This window comes from Halictus rubicundus, chromosome 2 (assembly GCF_050948215.1).
Source record: "Halictus rubicundus isolate RS-2024b chromosome 2, iyHalRubi1_principal, whole genome shotgun sequence".
Taxonomy (NCBI): domain Eukaryota; kingdom Metazoa; phylum Arthropoda; class Insecta; order Hymenoptera; family Halictidae; genus Halictus; species Halictus rubicundus.
Window position 1 is genome coordinate 17,904,532 of NC_135150.1, and position 17,001 is coordinate 17,921,532.

At 37.5% G+C, this 17,001-nt stretch overlaps 3 protein-coding genes across 7 annotated transcripts; 2 read left to right on the forward strand and 1 right to left on the reverse strand.

Annotated features, from left to right (window-relative positions):
* Positions 1-193: 193 nt before the first annotated feature.
* Positions 194-14,129, reverse strand: Pnuts (Phosphatase 1 nuclear targeting subunit). Of its 4 annotated transcripts, XM_076805670.1 has the most exons (10): positions 14,011-14,129; positions 13,715-13,896; positions 12,540-12,605; positions 11,690-11,874; positions 9,123-10,972; positions 3,438-3,664; positions 3,162-3,312; positions 2,769-3,083; positions 2,536-2,695; positions 194-2,236 (listed from the first exon to the last, which is right to left on the reverse strand). In XM_076805670.1, exons 3-10 carry the CDS (start codon positions 12,540-12,542, stop codon positions 1,399-1,401), a joined length of 3,729 nt encoding a protein of 1,242 aa, XP_076661785.1. In that variant the 5' UTR covers positions 12,543-12,605; positions 13,715-13,896; positions 14,011-14,129; the 3' UTR covers positions 194-1,398. The 4 variants fall into 4 exon arrangements, with proteins under 4 accessions (XP_076661785.1, XP_076661787.1, XP_076661786.1 ...); XM_076805672.1 differs by lacking the exons at positions 13,715-13,896; positions 14,011-14,129 and adding an exon at positions 13,096-13,703; XM_076805671.1 differs by lacking the exons at positions 13,715-13,896; positions 14,011-14,129 and adding an exon at positions 12,807-13,089.
* Positions 14,130-14,246: 117 nt separating this feature from the next.
* Mrps18b (mitochondrial ribosomal protein S18B) lies at positions 14,247-15,539 on the forward strand. Of its 2 annotated transcripts, XM_076805703.1 has the most exons (6): positions 14,247-14,311; positions 14,563-14,738; positions 14,799-14,931; positions 14,996-15,093; positions 15,163-15,293; positions 15,380-15,539. In XM_076805703.1, the coding sequence occupies exons 2-6, from the start codon at positions 14,673-14,675 to the stop codon at positions 15,525-15,527; spliced, it is 576 nt and encodes a 191-aa protein (XP_076661818.1). In that variant the 5' UTR covers positions 14,247-14,311; positions 14,563-14,672; the 3' UTR covers positions 15,528-15,539. The 2 variants fall into 2 exon arrangements, with proteins under 2 accessions (XP_076661818.1, XP_076661817.1); XM_076805702.1 differs by lacking the exon at positions 14,247-14,311 and having other exon boundaries at positions 14,415-14,738.
* On the forward strand, positions 15,524-17,001 carry Pyroxd1 (pyridine nucleotide-disulfide oxidoreductase domain 1). The gene has a single exon (XM_076805684.1). The coding sequence runs from the start codon at positions 15,524-15,526 to the stop codon at positions 16,955-16,957; it is 1,434 nt and encodes a 477-aa protein (XP_076661799.1). The 3' UTR covers positions 16,958-17,001.

Consider the following 17,001-nt stretch of genomic DNA (forward strand, 5'->3'; position numbering starts at 1 on the left):
TGTATAAAAGTCGAAAGATGAACAGGAAGATTTAAAAATTATGTAAAAAGACAGTAAAATGAAAGGGAGCCTTTCTATGTTGGTACAGTAATGCAGCATGTTTTTTTTTTAGAAAATAGTTATTGATTCATATATTCCATCAAGCAGCTCTTATACAACAATCAATGTTATATACAAACGTAACGATCAATCATATACAAAAAATAACCACTACCTTTAATTCGTAAAAAATATTTAATACAATAATAGTGTATCCGCTATCCGTATTATGGAACGCAAATTCAACATATCACCGAAAATGCGCTCTATAGTTCACGGATCGCTTCGCCATCAATTACTTCATCAAATCATACGTACACATTTTTTACTAAAAATTGTTGCCTTTCTTTTTATATTATTACATACAATTTAAGCCTAAAACAGTCTCTTCTTATTAGAGCTAGCGACATTTTTTTATACAAAATGATACAATTATGATATTTACAATAGATCTACATATTCGACTAAATGTGAGACATCTTAAGTTAATAAAAAGTTATTTAACTTGTTATTTGAACTTTTGGTGTTACAATGTTCCGTTGTATGTTACGCGTAATTCGTCTTAACAGCATTCTCGATCACACATATTTGTTATCGTTAGTAGAAAAGCGAGTGGACACCCGTCTGGCAATCTTGAAAGACAAATGCCTATTAAATTGGAATTCTCCACTTTTGAATCGGTAGCGTTACACACGTTGGAATTTGCTAGTTGTCATGCCAATAAGATTAAAAATCACGAAAATGCGGTCAAATAAAATTATTGTTATTCCAACATATTTTCGGCAGTGGCTACTGTCTGTATATCGTAAACGCAAAAGGAAGACTTAATCGAAATTTTACGCTTTGATAACATGTCCAAATCCGTAGTAACTTTTTCAGTTGTTTCAAAGTTGCAATATTCGAACCACATTGCACTAAAATGTGACGCATCGTAGGAACCTCTCGCCGTCCAGCAGCCGACGAACCTATTGTTCTCTTTACATTGTCATTAAAAATTTCAAGCAGCTTTCGTTAACGAACATGTCTGCCGAGGTTTTTCACAAGAAAGTAAAATTTTTATGCTGCGTTCAATATATTATCTCCTACAAAACCTAATCCAAAGAAATGAAGAATTATTAGAGTATCATTCGAGTTCATGAAAATATAACTGTACAAATATTACTTCATGCCTTCCTTCGACAGCATTATTATTAGAAAATTGCACATTATCATTGATTATCGCGTCTGACGTGTCGATCGAAAAACGTTCTTATATCTCTATACGATCATCCATTCTAAAAAGTCCGTTCGCATAGAATGAATGCCTATATCACGTTATCGCGTAATTGTAATCGATTTCCTCAGTTACTTGAACACCTCTCAAAATGGCGGACAGTTCACTCCGGGATGAAGGTACTGACACTTATCACCGACTCGACAGTAGCCGTTCTTTGAAAATTGTCTGCACACCGGCGGCTGTTTCCCACTTCCCCTCCATCCACCGCCACCACCTCTCCATCCCCCTCTTCCAGGTGGTCCCCCACCACCTCTGTACCAACCAGGCCCAGGTACACCTCTACCTCTGCCGTGCATCGGGCCACCACCTCTGGGACCTTGAAAGTTCGGTCCAGGTCCGTACATGGGACCTGGCGGGCCTTGGAAGTTGTTCGGGTTCATGTTATTGAAACCCATGTCTTCTGGTCCCATCATTCCATAGCCCTCTTGCTGTTGATTGTACATTGGCGGTGGTCCCATCATTCCAGGTGGTACCATCGGACCACCCTCCATGACTGGTGGAAAAGCGTTAGGCATGTTTCCCATAGGATTCATTCCCATGGCGTCGGGTACAACAACTTTCCCGTCTCCTGTTCTCCATCCTCCGCCTCCCGCAGGCATTGGTCCACCCATTTCAGGTCCCATCGGTCCCATGTGAGCAGGTCCCATCATTTGTTGAGACATTTGAGGCATTGGACTCATCGTCGTCGGAGGACCCATAGGCGTCATGACTGGCTGTTGATTATGAGGGAACGTCGGATAATGGAAGTTCGAAACTGCTGGTGCCGGCGGTTGTAACTGCGGTTTTGGTTCTGGCCACGCCATGGAAGTAAAGTCTTTCTCACTTTCTTTGTTTCCGGTGAGATCATCTAAAGGAATGATTTTTGGATCGCTATATCCATGGTGGCGTTCTTCGTCGGGTTCCGCCGCAGAGTCTGGGATCCTGTAATCGAAACACATTTATTAGTTATGATGATTTCAGACGGGACAGCAACTTAAGAGAAAAATGTGTTTTTGTGGGACTCGCATCAGTGAGTACGATTCATGTATGAAACCGTTCAATGGTTTGGAGTTCCTAATTATTTAATGTAGCATGCATAGTATAATTCACACGACCACACAAATCCGTAATACTCGTGTGTGTCTACATGCGAAGTATATATTTAAAAATATTTTAAATAAATTTCTATTAAAGATCATATGATTAATATCAAATACGTAGTTCTAAAAGTAGGATCTTACATGCTTCGGTTGAAGTATAATGCTTGTAAAATGCCTTTCTCCCGTGCGTATTGGATATCCTTCTCTCTGCTATCTTTTCCAGGATCTACCAAGGCTGGAGGTAGATCGATCGGAATTAAAGGTTTCCATCTCGTTCTTTCTTCCATCAAGTCCTCGTTACCTGTGGGTCACGCGTATCATTAAATTCGATCCTATAATTAAAATATCCTTAAACTCGTAGCTGGACTACTCACTTAATTTCCTGGCCATCTGGAATGCTTCTCTCTCGTTCTGTTTCTCCATTTGTTTCATATCGGTGAACGTTTTCGTCACGTTCACCCTCTCCGTTTCGTCCAACTCGAAGTAACGCACCGATTCTAAGTCCGTTTTCCATTTCAAAGCTTTTTTCGGGCCTTTGCGTTTCTGAAGTAGCAAAACACTTCTCAATCCGTCGACATAACGGATCTCCGGATACGAACCGGAATTTTCTTTTTTCGACGAGTCGGACACGGAAGAATCTTCCGGCGAATCGGAAGTTTTTTCATCCATATCGTCTTCGGGCGTCGGTGCTATAATTTTAATAAACGTCAGAATTGATAAAACATAATCTAAGCGCAGTAATAAAATAAGATTAAATAAAATCTTACTGTTACTTCCGGTGTCATCATCGATATCCGATTTGAATATCCTATTCTCTTTCTGCTCTTCCGCCTCCTCTTTCTCTTTTTTACATTCGTCATCCGAATTCTCTTTCTCCTTTTCCTTGTCTTCGTCCGTTTCCAGAGTATCTTGATAAAACTGTAGACAAAGAATATTTTCAATAAATACATTTAAATACATTTAACATGCGATTTAGAAAAATATTAGATGTTTCTTTTAATTAATTATCGTCAACGCTTGATCCTGCGCGTAAGTACACGCACCTTAAAGTTAGGCTTGACAACTACAGGTGATTTTTCATCGGCACTTGGTGGTGAGGTGGGTGGAGGTGTAACATCTCGATTATCGTTAGTGGCAGTCTCCTGTTTCTTGGCTTCCGTGGGACCATCCTTTGTAATCGAGGTCCTACGTTTCCTCTTCCGCGGTTCTTTGCTCTTTGTCGACGCCGTCAAGGCATCCATAAACATGTCGCTTTCTTGCAGTATCATTGCTGGAAAAACAATTCAAACAAACCCATGGTCAAGACAAAAATAAAATGGAAAACATTTCATTCTGATGAAGAGTTCAATTACTCGATTAAAAATCGACGCAAATGAGCCGCAAATGCAACTAGTAAAATCATTAATAAATTATCGAAATAGATCAATCTTGTTTAAAAAAAAAAAAAACAATCTGTCTAACAATAAGAAGTGGAAAATATAGTTTGCGTTTGCAGTCTTCTTAAATTCGAATGCGACACGCTTAAGTTCAGGCCCGTCTGTAACGAGACTTTAACGTTCACAGGCTGCCCGCTTAAACCTGCAAGAAATAGTTTAAGAAGCAAGTTGATAAACAATAACAGGTGGATGGCAATTCTCAAGAAATCTGAAAAAGAAACATTTTTTTATTCCAGCAAGAGCGTCCAGGAAGGCAGCAAACTGTAAACACCGAAAATACGGATCATTGTTAAAAAAAAAAATTGGGTAGAGCGACACTTTAAAATGCAGAAGAACGAAGACATGATGTATCGATTCATCGGGGAAAGTGAATCTTTAAAAATAAAGAAAGCGAGAGCCGTTAACGCGATCCAGAGTGACTACGTTCAATGCCGAAGTTAAATTCGGCTATTGCGTAATTATGCACTCGAATGCAAAATGCTGTTCTATTACACGATTTCCGTGACGAACAGGCAAACTTCCTTGATCGATTAGATCGTTCCAGCTTTTGGATCGAACGCGAAAGAATGATCTAAATAGCACGCGCATGTTTATAGCGGGAACCGCATTGTTCAAAGTTGCTGGACACCGCGAGTAATAAGAACGGTAAACAGCAATTCAAAAAGCGTAAATTCATGTTTTAGTCTCTATCTAATAGTACTGTTCTTTCGTTGCCAAACAAACAATTCGTTTCGTTTGACCGAACGTTAAAATGGAGATCGAGTCCAAGAAGAAAAGAAGAAGGCACCGGATTGTGCCAGAACGTTTCGAAACGTATTACGAATCAACTTGTAATGATCGCCTCTTTATCAACGCATTAATTGCCATGTAAATTGTAGTTGTCTCTTCACGAATGCATTTCGATAACAGAACAAAGGCTTTTTGCGTAATTCGTTCAATAATCGATATCTCCAAACTTTCCTCGTTAATTTTCTTCTGTTCATCTATCTCTGCGGTATATTTCTGTTTCTACGTCAGTAACAATTAAAACAGACCGTTTGATAAAATTTAGGATCGATATGCGAGGACCAAATCGTTTCGATTAAACAACTTCTTTCTTTGAACGTTCCTTGATATTTCAAATGATGCGCAACAATAACGAAAACCATTTTGGTATGCACAGAAAGCGCAAGATCAATTTATCAAATGGATAAATGTGTTACAATATAATCGTGTAAAAACGTTCTTCTTCTTTTTTTTAACGGATTCGATAAGTGATAATAATAAACTGGGGAATAATATACGGGTTTCATTGTACGGCTCCAATTTTATTTCCATCAAGCTCTCTAGAGTAATAGTTATGTTTACTTTGCTCTAAACGCGATGCAAATTATTGAATGTACTTTTAGCGCATTTCTTTGTGTAACAATAGTAGCGTACTTGCTTTTTCCAATATCACTTTTCGTGCAATCTCTTTTTTTCTTTTTTTTTTAAACCCTCCTTTGCAATTTAACGTGCCGTCAAATATTAGCACAAACCGTTACAGAGAATTTACACAATTTTGTGTGATGGTATATTGCTATAAAAACAGGTACGTTTCTTTCTTTCTATTTTCGTATAGACATGTTTGATTGTCTCGAACGTTAAACACTCTACGAACTCTACAGTTATCTCGTTCAAACAAGTACCAGTACACAGATTATATTTAATCGACGCTAAATGTGTACAAGAAATAAATTTACAAGTACCAAAGCTGTATATTTGAGTACATCGGACTTAACATCGGACTAATTTAAATCCTTTCTCTCTTTCGTGATACAATCGTGAAACTATAAAAATTAACAGAAATGAAAATAATCTCTCTTTCCTCTGTTTCAAACAACGTCTCTACTATCTCCGATTGTAGGAAACGGGTTAGCGTGTTTCAATTTCATAAAGAAAAAAACAGTAAAACAAAAGAGAGAGCCTTCTCTTTCATCGTACAATCAACAGAATTATAAAAACTGATGAGAACGATAAGTAACTCATTGTTCCGTTTCAAACGGTAATCTCGGCTATCATTAAGTTTCTATTTGTTAAAAGTAATTGAAAAAATAGTAACAAAACGATAGGATAGTAAGTAGCTTTAACAGTAAGGCGAGTTACGGGCGCGCGGGGAGTTCGTTTCATGTTCGAATCCCTCATCGAAATTCAAACGGGAAGATCAGGGACCGCATGACGATAGAATATACGGTGTTCTCGCGTTGCGCCGCGGATCTGATTACGTTGAACGGTTAATACATCACGCGTAGCGTAATGCAACTGCTACGGGAAACAGAGAGACTGGGTCCCGTACGCGATTGCCGACACAGACACCGTCGCAAAAACATCGGCCCCGGCACTCCGCGCGGAGTGGAGCGGAAAAGTGCGTCGTTGCGCAACTCCGTCTCGTAATTCCCGTCCATCCTTCCTCTCGCGTCAAATTCGAACCGGCGATTCTCAAATCCAGTCTTTCTTGTCGAACGGAACGGTCCGAGCCCCTAAATTCAAAAAGATATTTACACGAGATTAAATAATTGCTCCCTGACAACTTGTTTGCAAAGCAAAGGAATCAGCCGCGTACCTGTTTTCGTTAACTGCGCCGCACGATACTAAGCGGATCGGTTGCGGAAAATTATCATAATACGATCGGAGTTTTTTTTTCGTCTTATTTTTTAAAAATCGAAGCCTGAGCCTGTAGATATACTTTTTTCGAGCAAGTTTCGATAAGCTGTTCTTGTCTCTGTTTTTAATGATTCTCTCTCAGCTGTTTTCCAAGATAAACGGACGCGATTATTCGCGCATTAGGGTACTCGATTCTACGGAACGGCGGTATAAGTACCGTCTTAGGCTGCGCCAAGGACAACCACGATTATTATCGTTTCCCATGTCTTCCTCTCTATGATTTCCAATAAACGTTCCCTTTTCACCCCCGATTGCGAAATCCGCGACCACTGGCAAGGAAGGTAACTTCTTCGCCGTGTCGACGTCGTCACCGGAAATAGACGATTACGTGTCGTGTAAGAAGAGGCCCGCTGATCCTAAGGGGCGGCTTGCTCGAGGACGTCGAGTCGATACGCAGCGTCGCATTTCATGCATTTTTCAGATGCGCTTTTCATCCACGAGATTCCATACTTGTCTCTCTCATAATTGAACTTCCTCCGAACGTCGTGCCACATATCTTTCTTTTCTCGCCTCGTTTCTTTCATTTACTCGTCCGAAACATACCACTATGCTTTCTCTCTCTCTCTCCCTCTAATCTATCTCTCACGCGCTCAATTTCTCTCTCTCTCTCTCTCCCACCCACCCTCTTCCGTTCTCTCTCTCTCTCTTTCTCCCTCGCTCTCGTTCTCCCATTCTCTCTATCTCTCTAGCAAGCTCTCATCAACATTCTTTCTCGCTTTTACAAGGATATCTCGGGACTGATGCGCCCGAAACAAATTTCAATTCTCTCTGATGAACGCACGAACGTATTCGAATGATTCTGCAAATCCACTGTGAACTAAACAACAAATACAAATTTGAAAAATAACGTTTGAAAGAATTCGTTTCCCTTGTGCGGCGCCGTTCGAAATGGTGTCGTATCGTCCAGCGTATCTTCTTAAACGCTACTCGTATATGTGATATAGCGGTGGAGAAGAAAACGGGAATGCCTAAGGGGTATCTAAAATGCACTCTAAGGACAAGCAGAGGGACAACGCTGTTCGCATCGTCGTGTCTTTACGAGAACATAATGACAATTCAAAGAAGCATGCAACCAATGCAAAACACGTCGCCAAATCGTGAACTAATGATATCAATTTAGTTCCAGCGTTACGTAAAACGGATCTGGATGAACGACACCATTTTGACCGGGCGAAAACTATGGTCTTGCACTTCCGGTTTGTGCGATTAGTCACCGAGAGGATGGAAATCTGGATGGGCCCACGGTATGAGTGTTTGCTTTGATCAAGCATTCAAGTGAGCAAGATGTATAGCAGAAACCCAAGAGTTAAATATTTCCAGATTTCTGATCAATTTATTTAAAATGCTTAATAGGGTGTACATGTACAAGGGAAGAAGTATGGACAGACAAGAGTTTGGCATTGTCTCCTTACCTAGGTAGATTAGTAATATCCGGTTGGTGACTTCGATTCGGTGTATCGTTCGTCGGTGAACGGTAAAGAAACACACACCCCGGAAATTCGATCGGACAACAACTCACCGGTATTGTAATTTTATGCAAGAAATTTTTTTTTTAAAAACAGAACAAAATTACCAATCGAAGAAACTGCCACGATTTCTTGAATGTCGCTTAGCCGAGATAAGTCTACGTTTTACTCCGTAACCACACCCGGGCACTAGATTTTATTTGAAAAGTTTTCGATACGTACGATTTAATTAATAGCGAAGATTACCTGCTGAATCTTCTTAATATAGGAAATAAATCGACGTTCAAAGAGACGATCCTAATTGTCTTCGTTCTTCTAACACGATGATTAATTATCGGGGCTAGGCACGTGCGATCCATTTTCGATCCGCTTCCGCGTGGCTCGAACGATACAGGTTTTCTTTTACCTTCTATAAGCTTTCTAATAATATTTAGGAAAGTAGTACAAACAGGGTTCTATTGTATGATAATACAAACTAATGTAACTTTGGCCTGGAAGAAATTCTGCGTTAATAAGAGAAGTAAAATCTGCACGAATACCGTCAATTGTAAAATATCAATGCTTGCACAATATATAGAAAATATATAAGTTATTATAGTTTGCTCATCTTTCTCCTGGAGCCATCCACCTGCAAACTCAATATTAAGAAGTTAGTAGTAGCACGTACAATAGAGCAAAACCGATGTTCAAAGACTTTCAACTATTGTAATTGAAAATAGATTCTACAGACTCTCTACTTTCCATGATGCTTTTTCTACAATATTATTAGCGGTATTTTGACTACTGTATTCATTAAATTAAATATACATAAACAATGAATATATCCCCAATGAGTACATCCTCCCTTCTTTTATATGATAAAAACTCAAAAGTTTTAATAAGTATTTTCACTATAAAATGGTGTATTCTTAGATCACGCTTTAGCAAATCTCATTATTGTAGTATTTTCTACCGAATGCAGGTATCCGTAATAACAAAAATAAATAGATCGCGATAACGTTTAGTCTCGGAACATCAGTGCGGAACAAGATTATAAGATACATTCCTTTTTCCCTAAAGAATTGACTTATTAAAAAAATATATATGTATAGATTATGAAAAGAAATTTTTAAGCATAGTATTTGAAAAACTGAACGATACTTACGTTTTGGTTTTGGTGGTATCAATTTAATGCCTCCCTTCTTTTCTTCGCCTGGAGGTGTGGTTGGTGATTCCAAAGACAACTTAGCCCGTTTTTCTGCTGTTGGTATAGCTTCTCTGAGCGGAGACGGCCTCTTCAAAGTAGGTAATTTTTGAGGTATGACCTTTTTCTCAATGATAGGATTTGGTTTTTTTGCCGATCTTGGTGGTGGAGGTTTTACTTCTTCCTCCAAGCCGGTAGACCTGAATTTCGAGTTGAATGTTTTCACAGTCTTCGGCCGTGTCGTAGAGTCCTGAGAATTTTTCCTACTCTCGATGGAAATTGAAATATTCTTCTTCTCAGGCATTACTACAACTTTCTTCGAATCAGTCTTATTTTCTTTAGAGCTGTCCCTAGAATCCGTAGACGACTTTCTTACGGCCGCATCCCCTGGTTTCTCGTCTTCAGACTTCTTTTTCGGTATTTTCCCCAGCTTGGAACTCAAAGCCTGCCCTTGTACCTTCTCCAATGTTGCCTTATCCTTCTCTGCCTGGTCCTTCTTCTGTTTCTCTTTCTCTTTGTCAGATTTACTTTTACTGGTACTACTATGTTTACTGGATGAATTGGATGAATGATGCCTGTCCTTGTCCTTGGAAGACTTATCCTTGGAACTCGAGCTTTTCGAACTACTACTAGAACGATGACTACCAGACTTTGATGTGGAACTAGAACGATGCGAACTGGAACTCGAGGTATGCTTAGAACTTTTGGAGGATGAAGAAGAACTATGATGATTTTTCTTGTCTGAACTACTAGACTTTTTCTCATCTTTTTTCGAAGAGTCCCGATTTTCTTTATTACTAGATTTACTACTATCACTACTAACAGTGTCTTTAGAGTCTTTATTTTCTTTAGTTTTAACAACGTCCACATCAGTACTGTCTGTGGAATCTACTACAGTCTGTTTCACTTCACTCGAAACTTGGTCTAATTTTTCAGATTCTACAATGTCCGTTTTACAGTCTTGACCACTGACTACACCATCACTGAGTTCCGTAGACTCTACTCCTTCTGTAATCTCTTTCACAGGAAGCGTGTCGTCTACGTCTCCATTAATTTCTACATTTGTACTATTCGCATTTAAAACACTACTAATATTCGCAGCATCGGTCTCCACTTTTGTGAGAATCTGTTTACCTTCACGAATCGTGATCTTATACACAGGAATTGGAGATTGAGAAGATGTAGATACCACAACGAATGCTGGCTTTTTTGATTGCTGCGACGATAGTTGCTGTTGTATTTGCACCTGCTGTGGTTTACTAACAACCTGCAGTTGCAAGGGTTGCACAGTTGTCCTTTCCTGTGTCTGCTGCTGTTCTTGTACTTGTGGTTGTTGCTGAATGTGAGATACTGCAATAGACGGCGTAGAATTCGATGTGAACTGTAGATCCTGCACATGCACTGTTGCACTTTCTGTGCCATCAGAAACTTGTTGAATGCCAGAATGAATGGAATACTGTTGCTGTTGCTGCTGCACTGACTGAGATACGATATTCGCTCCTACAGTTCCAGCATTTTGCACTGGAACAGTCATAATTTGTGCTGGCACAGAATTTGGTGCAGCTTCTCCCTTCACTATTTTCAACCATTGTTCTACCAGCCGACTGGCCAGCACTCTGACCCCTTGATGACTACCTTCTTTCGTTAGACCTTTGACCAATTTTGGACAATTGTTACTTTTCAATCTTTCAATATCTACTGGGCATAGCAACAGAAGTTCAAGTAATTCCTGAATAAGAGCCCAATTTTTTGCAAGTATACCATCGGTAAGCCACATGTGAATGAGATTCCATCCTCCAGCACCCATAAATCTAAAAGCACATGAGATGGTCCATGTTTAAAGCTATCCTACAGCGTAATATATTCTTCGATGATTTGATAATAGAATGTATTTCAACTGTAGTTTGTGGGACTCGCATCAGTGAGTACGGTCCATGTTTTAAACCGTCCAATGGTTCAGAGTTCCTGTATCTTTGATCTAGCATGCATTTTATATATCACACAATAATACAAATTACGAGTATCCTGTGTGTGTCTACATGCAATATACAAAGTAAAATTTGTTTTGAGCTGTACTACCAAAAAACCGGTAGTGTCTGATTTGGCTGAAATTTTACAAATAGCTTCATTTTATATAAAAACAATGTTTGCAAGAAGGATTTTCGGCAATTCAATATTTAAGGTCCAAAATTTTACAAAGAATGTTTTTATCATTTTAGTGTCACTCCCTGTAATTTTAAAAACTTTTATGCTTCAATATCACTGAAATTCTGAAAACAGGTTCTCTTAGATAAAAACAGTATTTGTGAGAAGAATTTCTGATCTTGGTTTGGTTTGGGTTTTCAAAAATTTTAGATCATAATTCTAGAGTCGTCAAAGAATCCTTCTTATAAACATTATTTGTATACAAAATGAGTATGTATCATCAAAATTTCAGGTAAATCGGGTATGAACGGCTCTCAGAAGTATTGCCTTATTTTGTGTGTTATATTAATTTGCGATATGATGAAATTGACATTTATACTCACTGACTAAGTAAATCCGTGTTTGTAGTTTTCAATATCTGTATGTATATGCATTTCGAAACTAGCTTTTTTGAGAACTTCGTCATTAAATTAGCTAACCGATGAACTTCTTCTTTACTCCTAATACCTCCAGTTGGCCCCAATAAAACACTAAGACATTTTAGTAAAGAAAGTGGATCTATACGTGGCTGAAAAATATATACACAGTCTTAAATACTTTCCAATTATCAGATAACTATTATTTCGAAAAAATCCTACTGTATTAATGATTCGAAAAATTAACTCGTAAAGTTATCCAATTTAATACTTTAACTTTGTTGGAGACAACGCGATAACTTCACATAGAACAAGCAATTTTTTAAAAATAAAACAATTTTTTAATTTAACCTCTATTACAAAACGTATAATTTCATATAAATTTTAGATCCACGGGAAATTATTATATGAATTAGAAATCTTATGTAAGCGTTGCAAAAATTAAATCAACGAGCACAATTTTCGATCGTAAAGAACGGAAACGTAAATATGCATCGCGTAGAAACGGAAACTAATTCAGAAGCATTAGGATCGATTACCTTCCCCATTTCGAGACTCAAACATGTGTATCATAAGTGCATGTTAAATTAATTTTAGAAAAGCCGACATTGCAGTACGAAAATGCTCGAATTGTACGATCATTGAAAGTTCGCGATGCCAGAAATAGGATACGAGGTCATGTTAAGTGAAGGTTATTGATCCTACCGCTCTTCCCCCTCCCTTGGCGGTCTATCGCAATTCTTAGTACATGGCGCCCTCTCTCAAAAAACTCGCGAAGCACAGGGAAAGTAAATTAATTTTAATAAATTCGACTTACCATTTTGACGTTATTCTGGACGATTTAGCGCATATCGAAGTACAAAGATAGGATCATGTCGAAAATCTGTAATGAAACACAAAGATACTCGTGTTTTTTTTTTGTGGGTAGAAATCGGAACGGTAAGTTTGTCGAAGGCCGAGCGTAACCGTTACACCGCCATATTGTCGAACATTCGCACGAACGAATATAGATAGGTAAGAAAAGCCTTGTACTTCTACGGATGAAAGAGTGAAAAATGATTACGTTTGAAAATAAATGATTTACCTAGGCCTAGAATTACATTCACCCGAGATCGCTCGCGACTACTAATCTCTCGAAACGCTTTTCTATCCTCATCGTCCTTTCATTATACTATACGGAAATCGTTAATGTCGCGAATCTGAAACGGCAATGTCGAAAGGACTTTCGTTTCGAATCTTTCGTCTATTTGATTTGCGTTATTATTCATTCCCTAACGAGGAAGAACTTCGATTACTGAAATTAAATAACTGAAAGCTACAAATGTGAGAACTATCGGTACGAGATGCAAGCTCCTCCAGTCAACGGTGCTCACCCGATGGTCAACTGGCGGATTCCTTCCTGCGCAATACTTCCGCGCATATCCCACCCAGAATGGTTACACAACCGACCAATCGCGTCTCGAGGCCCTCCGAACGTCGACCAATAATTGCCGCGACCCCACCCTATCACTTGACATCATCACCGAGCAACTTCTATTTATAGCACACCATGATCGTCCATTTGTGCTGCATCGAAATATTTTTTTTATACCGAATTGTAAAATTTCGTTTTCCATATACTGTCACTAACACTTTTTGATAAATGCTCTCTCAAATAATATTCCATTACCACACGTGCAGTTTCGAAATGTAACATGTATCTTGCATGCAATTACTGAGTACAAAAGTTCGACAGGCCCGACAATATGTCCATCATGTTACGTCACTAATACATTCATTATTTCACCTTTCTGTAGGCCTCTAATGCTTGCGATTCAAGTCCCTTCTATATTTATTGTATCCATTACGATGGATGTTTACTTAAAAAGAGTTTTGTAATGCGTAATGAATAAAAGAACTGTTTCACCCCCCTAATAAAATGTTGCAAAATTAAACGGTGTTAAAAAAGAATATAAGGCTTCGGCTTTTTTGAACGACAGAAAAGCCACTCACATTTGATTAATAATTAAATCCTTTTTATGGAAAATAAATGTTCACAGCGGTGCATAAGAAATTGTGCATTTCTTATACACGAAAACGACGCAGCCCTATGCTTCGTCGGAAATGGACAACGCATTCGGCAAATGCTACAAGATTGTCCAGAATCCGTGAGAATCTTCCTGTTGATCTGCCATCTGCAATCAAACATTGTTTAAATTTTACTTTGATTACCTTATTGTTGATTTTCTTGTAATATCTTGTCAAACAATTCCAACATTTACTTTTAACTTGAGTAAAATTATCCTCACCTAACTACGTAGAATCTGCTGTTACGTCCGAACCGGAAACATCTTATTCTCCCGAAACGAGTCAAGTGTCTATCTATTTTACGTAATATGTCATACTATTACTTTCTACCGTTGATTTTACATGCATTAGAATAAAATTTTAAATATATTTTATTTAATTGCACGCAATTTTTGAAATATAAACGATGTTTTAATGTAAAGAAATACTTAAAACATTTTTGCAGTAGTTTCCGATTTGCTGAACTTAATATTCTTGTCAAATCAGCAATTTTTATACAAAAAACATTTATGATGCAACACAGTATGTATATTTGGTACAATATACATTTTTTTTATATGATTAAAAAATTTTATTTTCTTGATAAGAAGAGTTTAAATCTCGATGGCAATCAAATATTTTCACGCGTTAATCTCTCTCCATACCTTCAAAAATCTTTGAGATATAAAAGAAAATAAATAAAAAATTGCAACAATGCGTAATGATTAGGATTTTAAAGTATATTTCATATTTGAAATAATTTGTAATGACAGATAAAATATATCTTTTTAGAGTTCCTACAGTATGAATTACTCCGGTCTTCCGACTCAACACTAGTATGTACGTCGCATGAATAGTTGTGTATTCTAAGTTTGCAAAGAAAGTTTACGTTAAAAGGAAAATAATGTCGTTAATATTAAATGGTTTCCAGTTAGCTGGTTCAATTTTCCGAAACAATTTAACAAGAAAAGTAAGAGTACATAAAACAATTATGTTAAAGTCTTTATAACCTTTCAAACTATTTTTTTAGGTTATATCCGAGAGATTTTTGCACTCTTCGTTTATACGATTTGACGAAGAAACAACCGTAAGAGTACCACCTGCAAGAGATCGAAGTCAAATAATTTCAGTCGAAACTAGCATAGAATATTTACAAAGTGAAGGTAATTTTCTTTAAACCACAATCGATAGTACAACTTCAATGTATTTATAAAAATATTATTTTAGCTTATAAAGAATGCTATGGAAATTCTCCAGTTTGGACGTTATACAGACGGAATTTCAAGGGACAAATTCCACCAAGAAAAACCCGAAGAACTTGTATAGTAAGTACTTTTAAATTTCAAACAAAATTGATAATAACTTCAATCTTGGGTTCTGCGTCTTTTTTTTAGAGGAATAAAGTAGTTACTACTGGCAGTCCTTGTCCAATATGCAGAGATGAGTATCTAATTCTCGATTATCGTAATATTGAGTTATTGAAACAGTTTATTGCTGAAAACAGTGGAGAGGTCATAAATTATACGTAAGTTTTATTTTTTTCTGAATTAATGAGATATAACATACTCATGTGCATACCTTATTTGTTTTTTTGTTTTCGGTTAATTACAGAAAGACTGGCTTATGCCAGAATGCTCACACCAAATTGCTTGTTGCTATACTCAAAGCAAAGGACTATGGTTTGCTTACATTCGGTGTTCCTTACAGATATTACAATTACTCTGAGTGGAAAGGCCCTAAGAGTGTAGATCAACAATGAATGAAAAAGAAATGAATTGTACATTTTTAATAGTAGGAGGCGGTATTGCAGGTGTTTCTTGTGCTGAAGGCATAGGCTTTCTTGCTCCCAAAGAAAATACAGTTTTAATTACAGCTAGTCCTTTGATAAAAGCTGTTACAAATGTAGTCCCTCTTGGTAAAACGCTAATTCAATTTGATGTGGAAGAGAAGGATGCAATATGTTTAACAGAAGCAAATGATTCGATAAAAATTATTCATGATTTTGTTGTTAAAATAAATACAGTAAATAAACAAGTATTCACAAAAAATGGAGGAATTATAACTTATAAAAAACTATGCCTTTGTAACGGCGCTAGACCGAAACTTATAGCAGAGAATAACGATTTTATTTTAGGAATTCGCGACACCGAGTCAGTTGTTCAATTTTCTCAAAAAATTAAAAATTCGCGAAAAATAGTAATAGTTGGAAATGGTGGCATTGCCACCGAGATTGTACATGAAATTGATGGTATCGAAATAATATGGGTAATCAAAGACAAACATATTTCTGCAACATTTGTTGATCCTGGAGCTGCAGAGTTTTTCATGGATAAAGTGCAAAAAACAGATGCAGATTCAAGTACTCGTGCGAGCAGTATAACTAAGACGATGAGGTACACAATATCTGACAGAAAACTTGTAAAAGATGGACCAGCCTTAGGTCCAAACTGGCACAATAATATTGAAATAAAAGGCACTGCTTTAAAATCAGCAAAAGTGCAAGTTGAATACGAATGTGAAATATTGAAGGTTTTTAATGAATCGGAGAAGAAGGAATTGGACCCTGCAGAGCAGTGGCCTGTGTACGTTAAATTAACAAATGGAAAAATTATTGGGTGTGATTTTATTGTGTCAGCAACAGGTGTTATACCGAGCTCCAATATAGAGGGTTTAGAGAGCCTCAAGAAAGGAGATGACAGAGGACTATTAGTAGATTGGAAACTGGAAACCTCGGAGGAAGATATATATGCTGCAGGAGATGTGTGCAGTGCAGACTGGGAGATAGCGAAGCACTGGTTTCAAATGAGACTGTGGACCCAGGCTCTCCAAATGGGGCGTTATGCAGCAAAATCTATGGTTTCTGCATTAAAGAACGAGGATTTTTTGCAAGATTTTTGTTTCGAACTTTTTACTCATGTAACAAAATTTTTCGGTTATAAAGTAGTTTTGCTTGGTCTGTACAATGGTCAAAAGCTAAACAATAAATACGAGATTCTGTTACGTATGACTAAAGGACACGAATATATAAAACTGGTACTAGAAGATGGTAAAATGCAAGGAGCAGTTTTAATTGGAGACACTGATTTGGAAGAAATGTGTGAGAACTTAATACTGAATCAATTAGATTTAAGTATTTACGGCGAAGATTTATTAAATCCTGATATTGACATCGAAGATTATTTCGATTAACTGTATATTTGAATTGAATTCAATAAATTTTTGTTGTTACCGCA

Bases quoted from the DNA above. Each gene is read 5' to 3' on its own strand.
- Pnuts (XM_076805669.1), bottom strand. The intron at 3,665-9,122 runs GTAAGTATCGTT...TTGTTTTTCCAG, and splicing joins GATACCACCAAAACCAAAAC to CAATGATACTGCAAGAAAGC. The intron at 2,237-2,535 runs GTAAGATCCTAC...TTTCGATTACAG, and splicing joins TTATACTTCAACCGAAGCAT to GATCCCAGACTCTGCGGCGG.
- Mrps18b (XM_076805703.1), top strand. From the start codon at position 14,673: ATGTCGTTAATATTAAATGGTTTCCAGTTAGCTGGTTCAATTTTCCGA. The intron at 14,932-14,995 runs GTAATTTTCTTT...ATATTATTTTAG, and splicing joins AGAATATTTACAAAGTGAAG to CTTATAAAGAATGCTATGGA. The intron at 15,094-15,162 runs GTAAGTACTTTT...TCTTTTTTTTAG, and splicing joins AAACCCGAAGAACTTGTATA to AGGAATAAAGTAGTTACTAC.
- Pyroxd1 (XM_076805684.1), top strand. From the start codon at position 15,524: ATGAATGAAAAAGAAATGAATTGTACATTTTTAATAGTAGGAGGCGGT.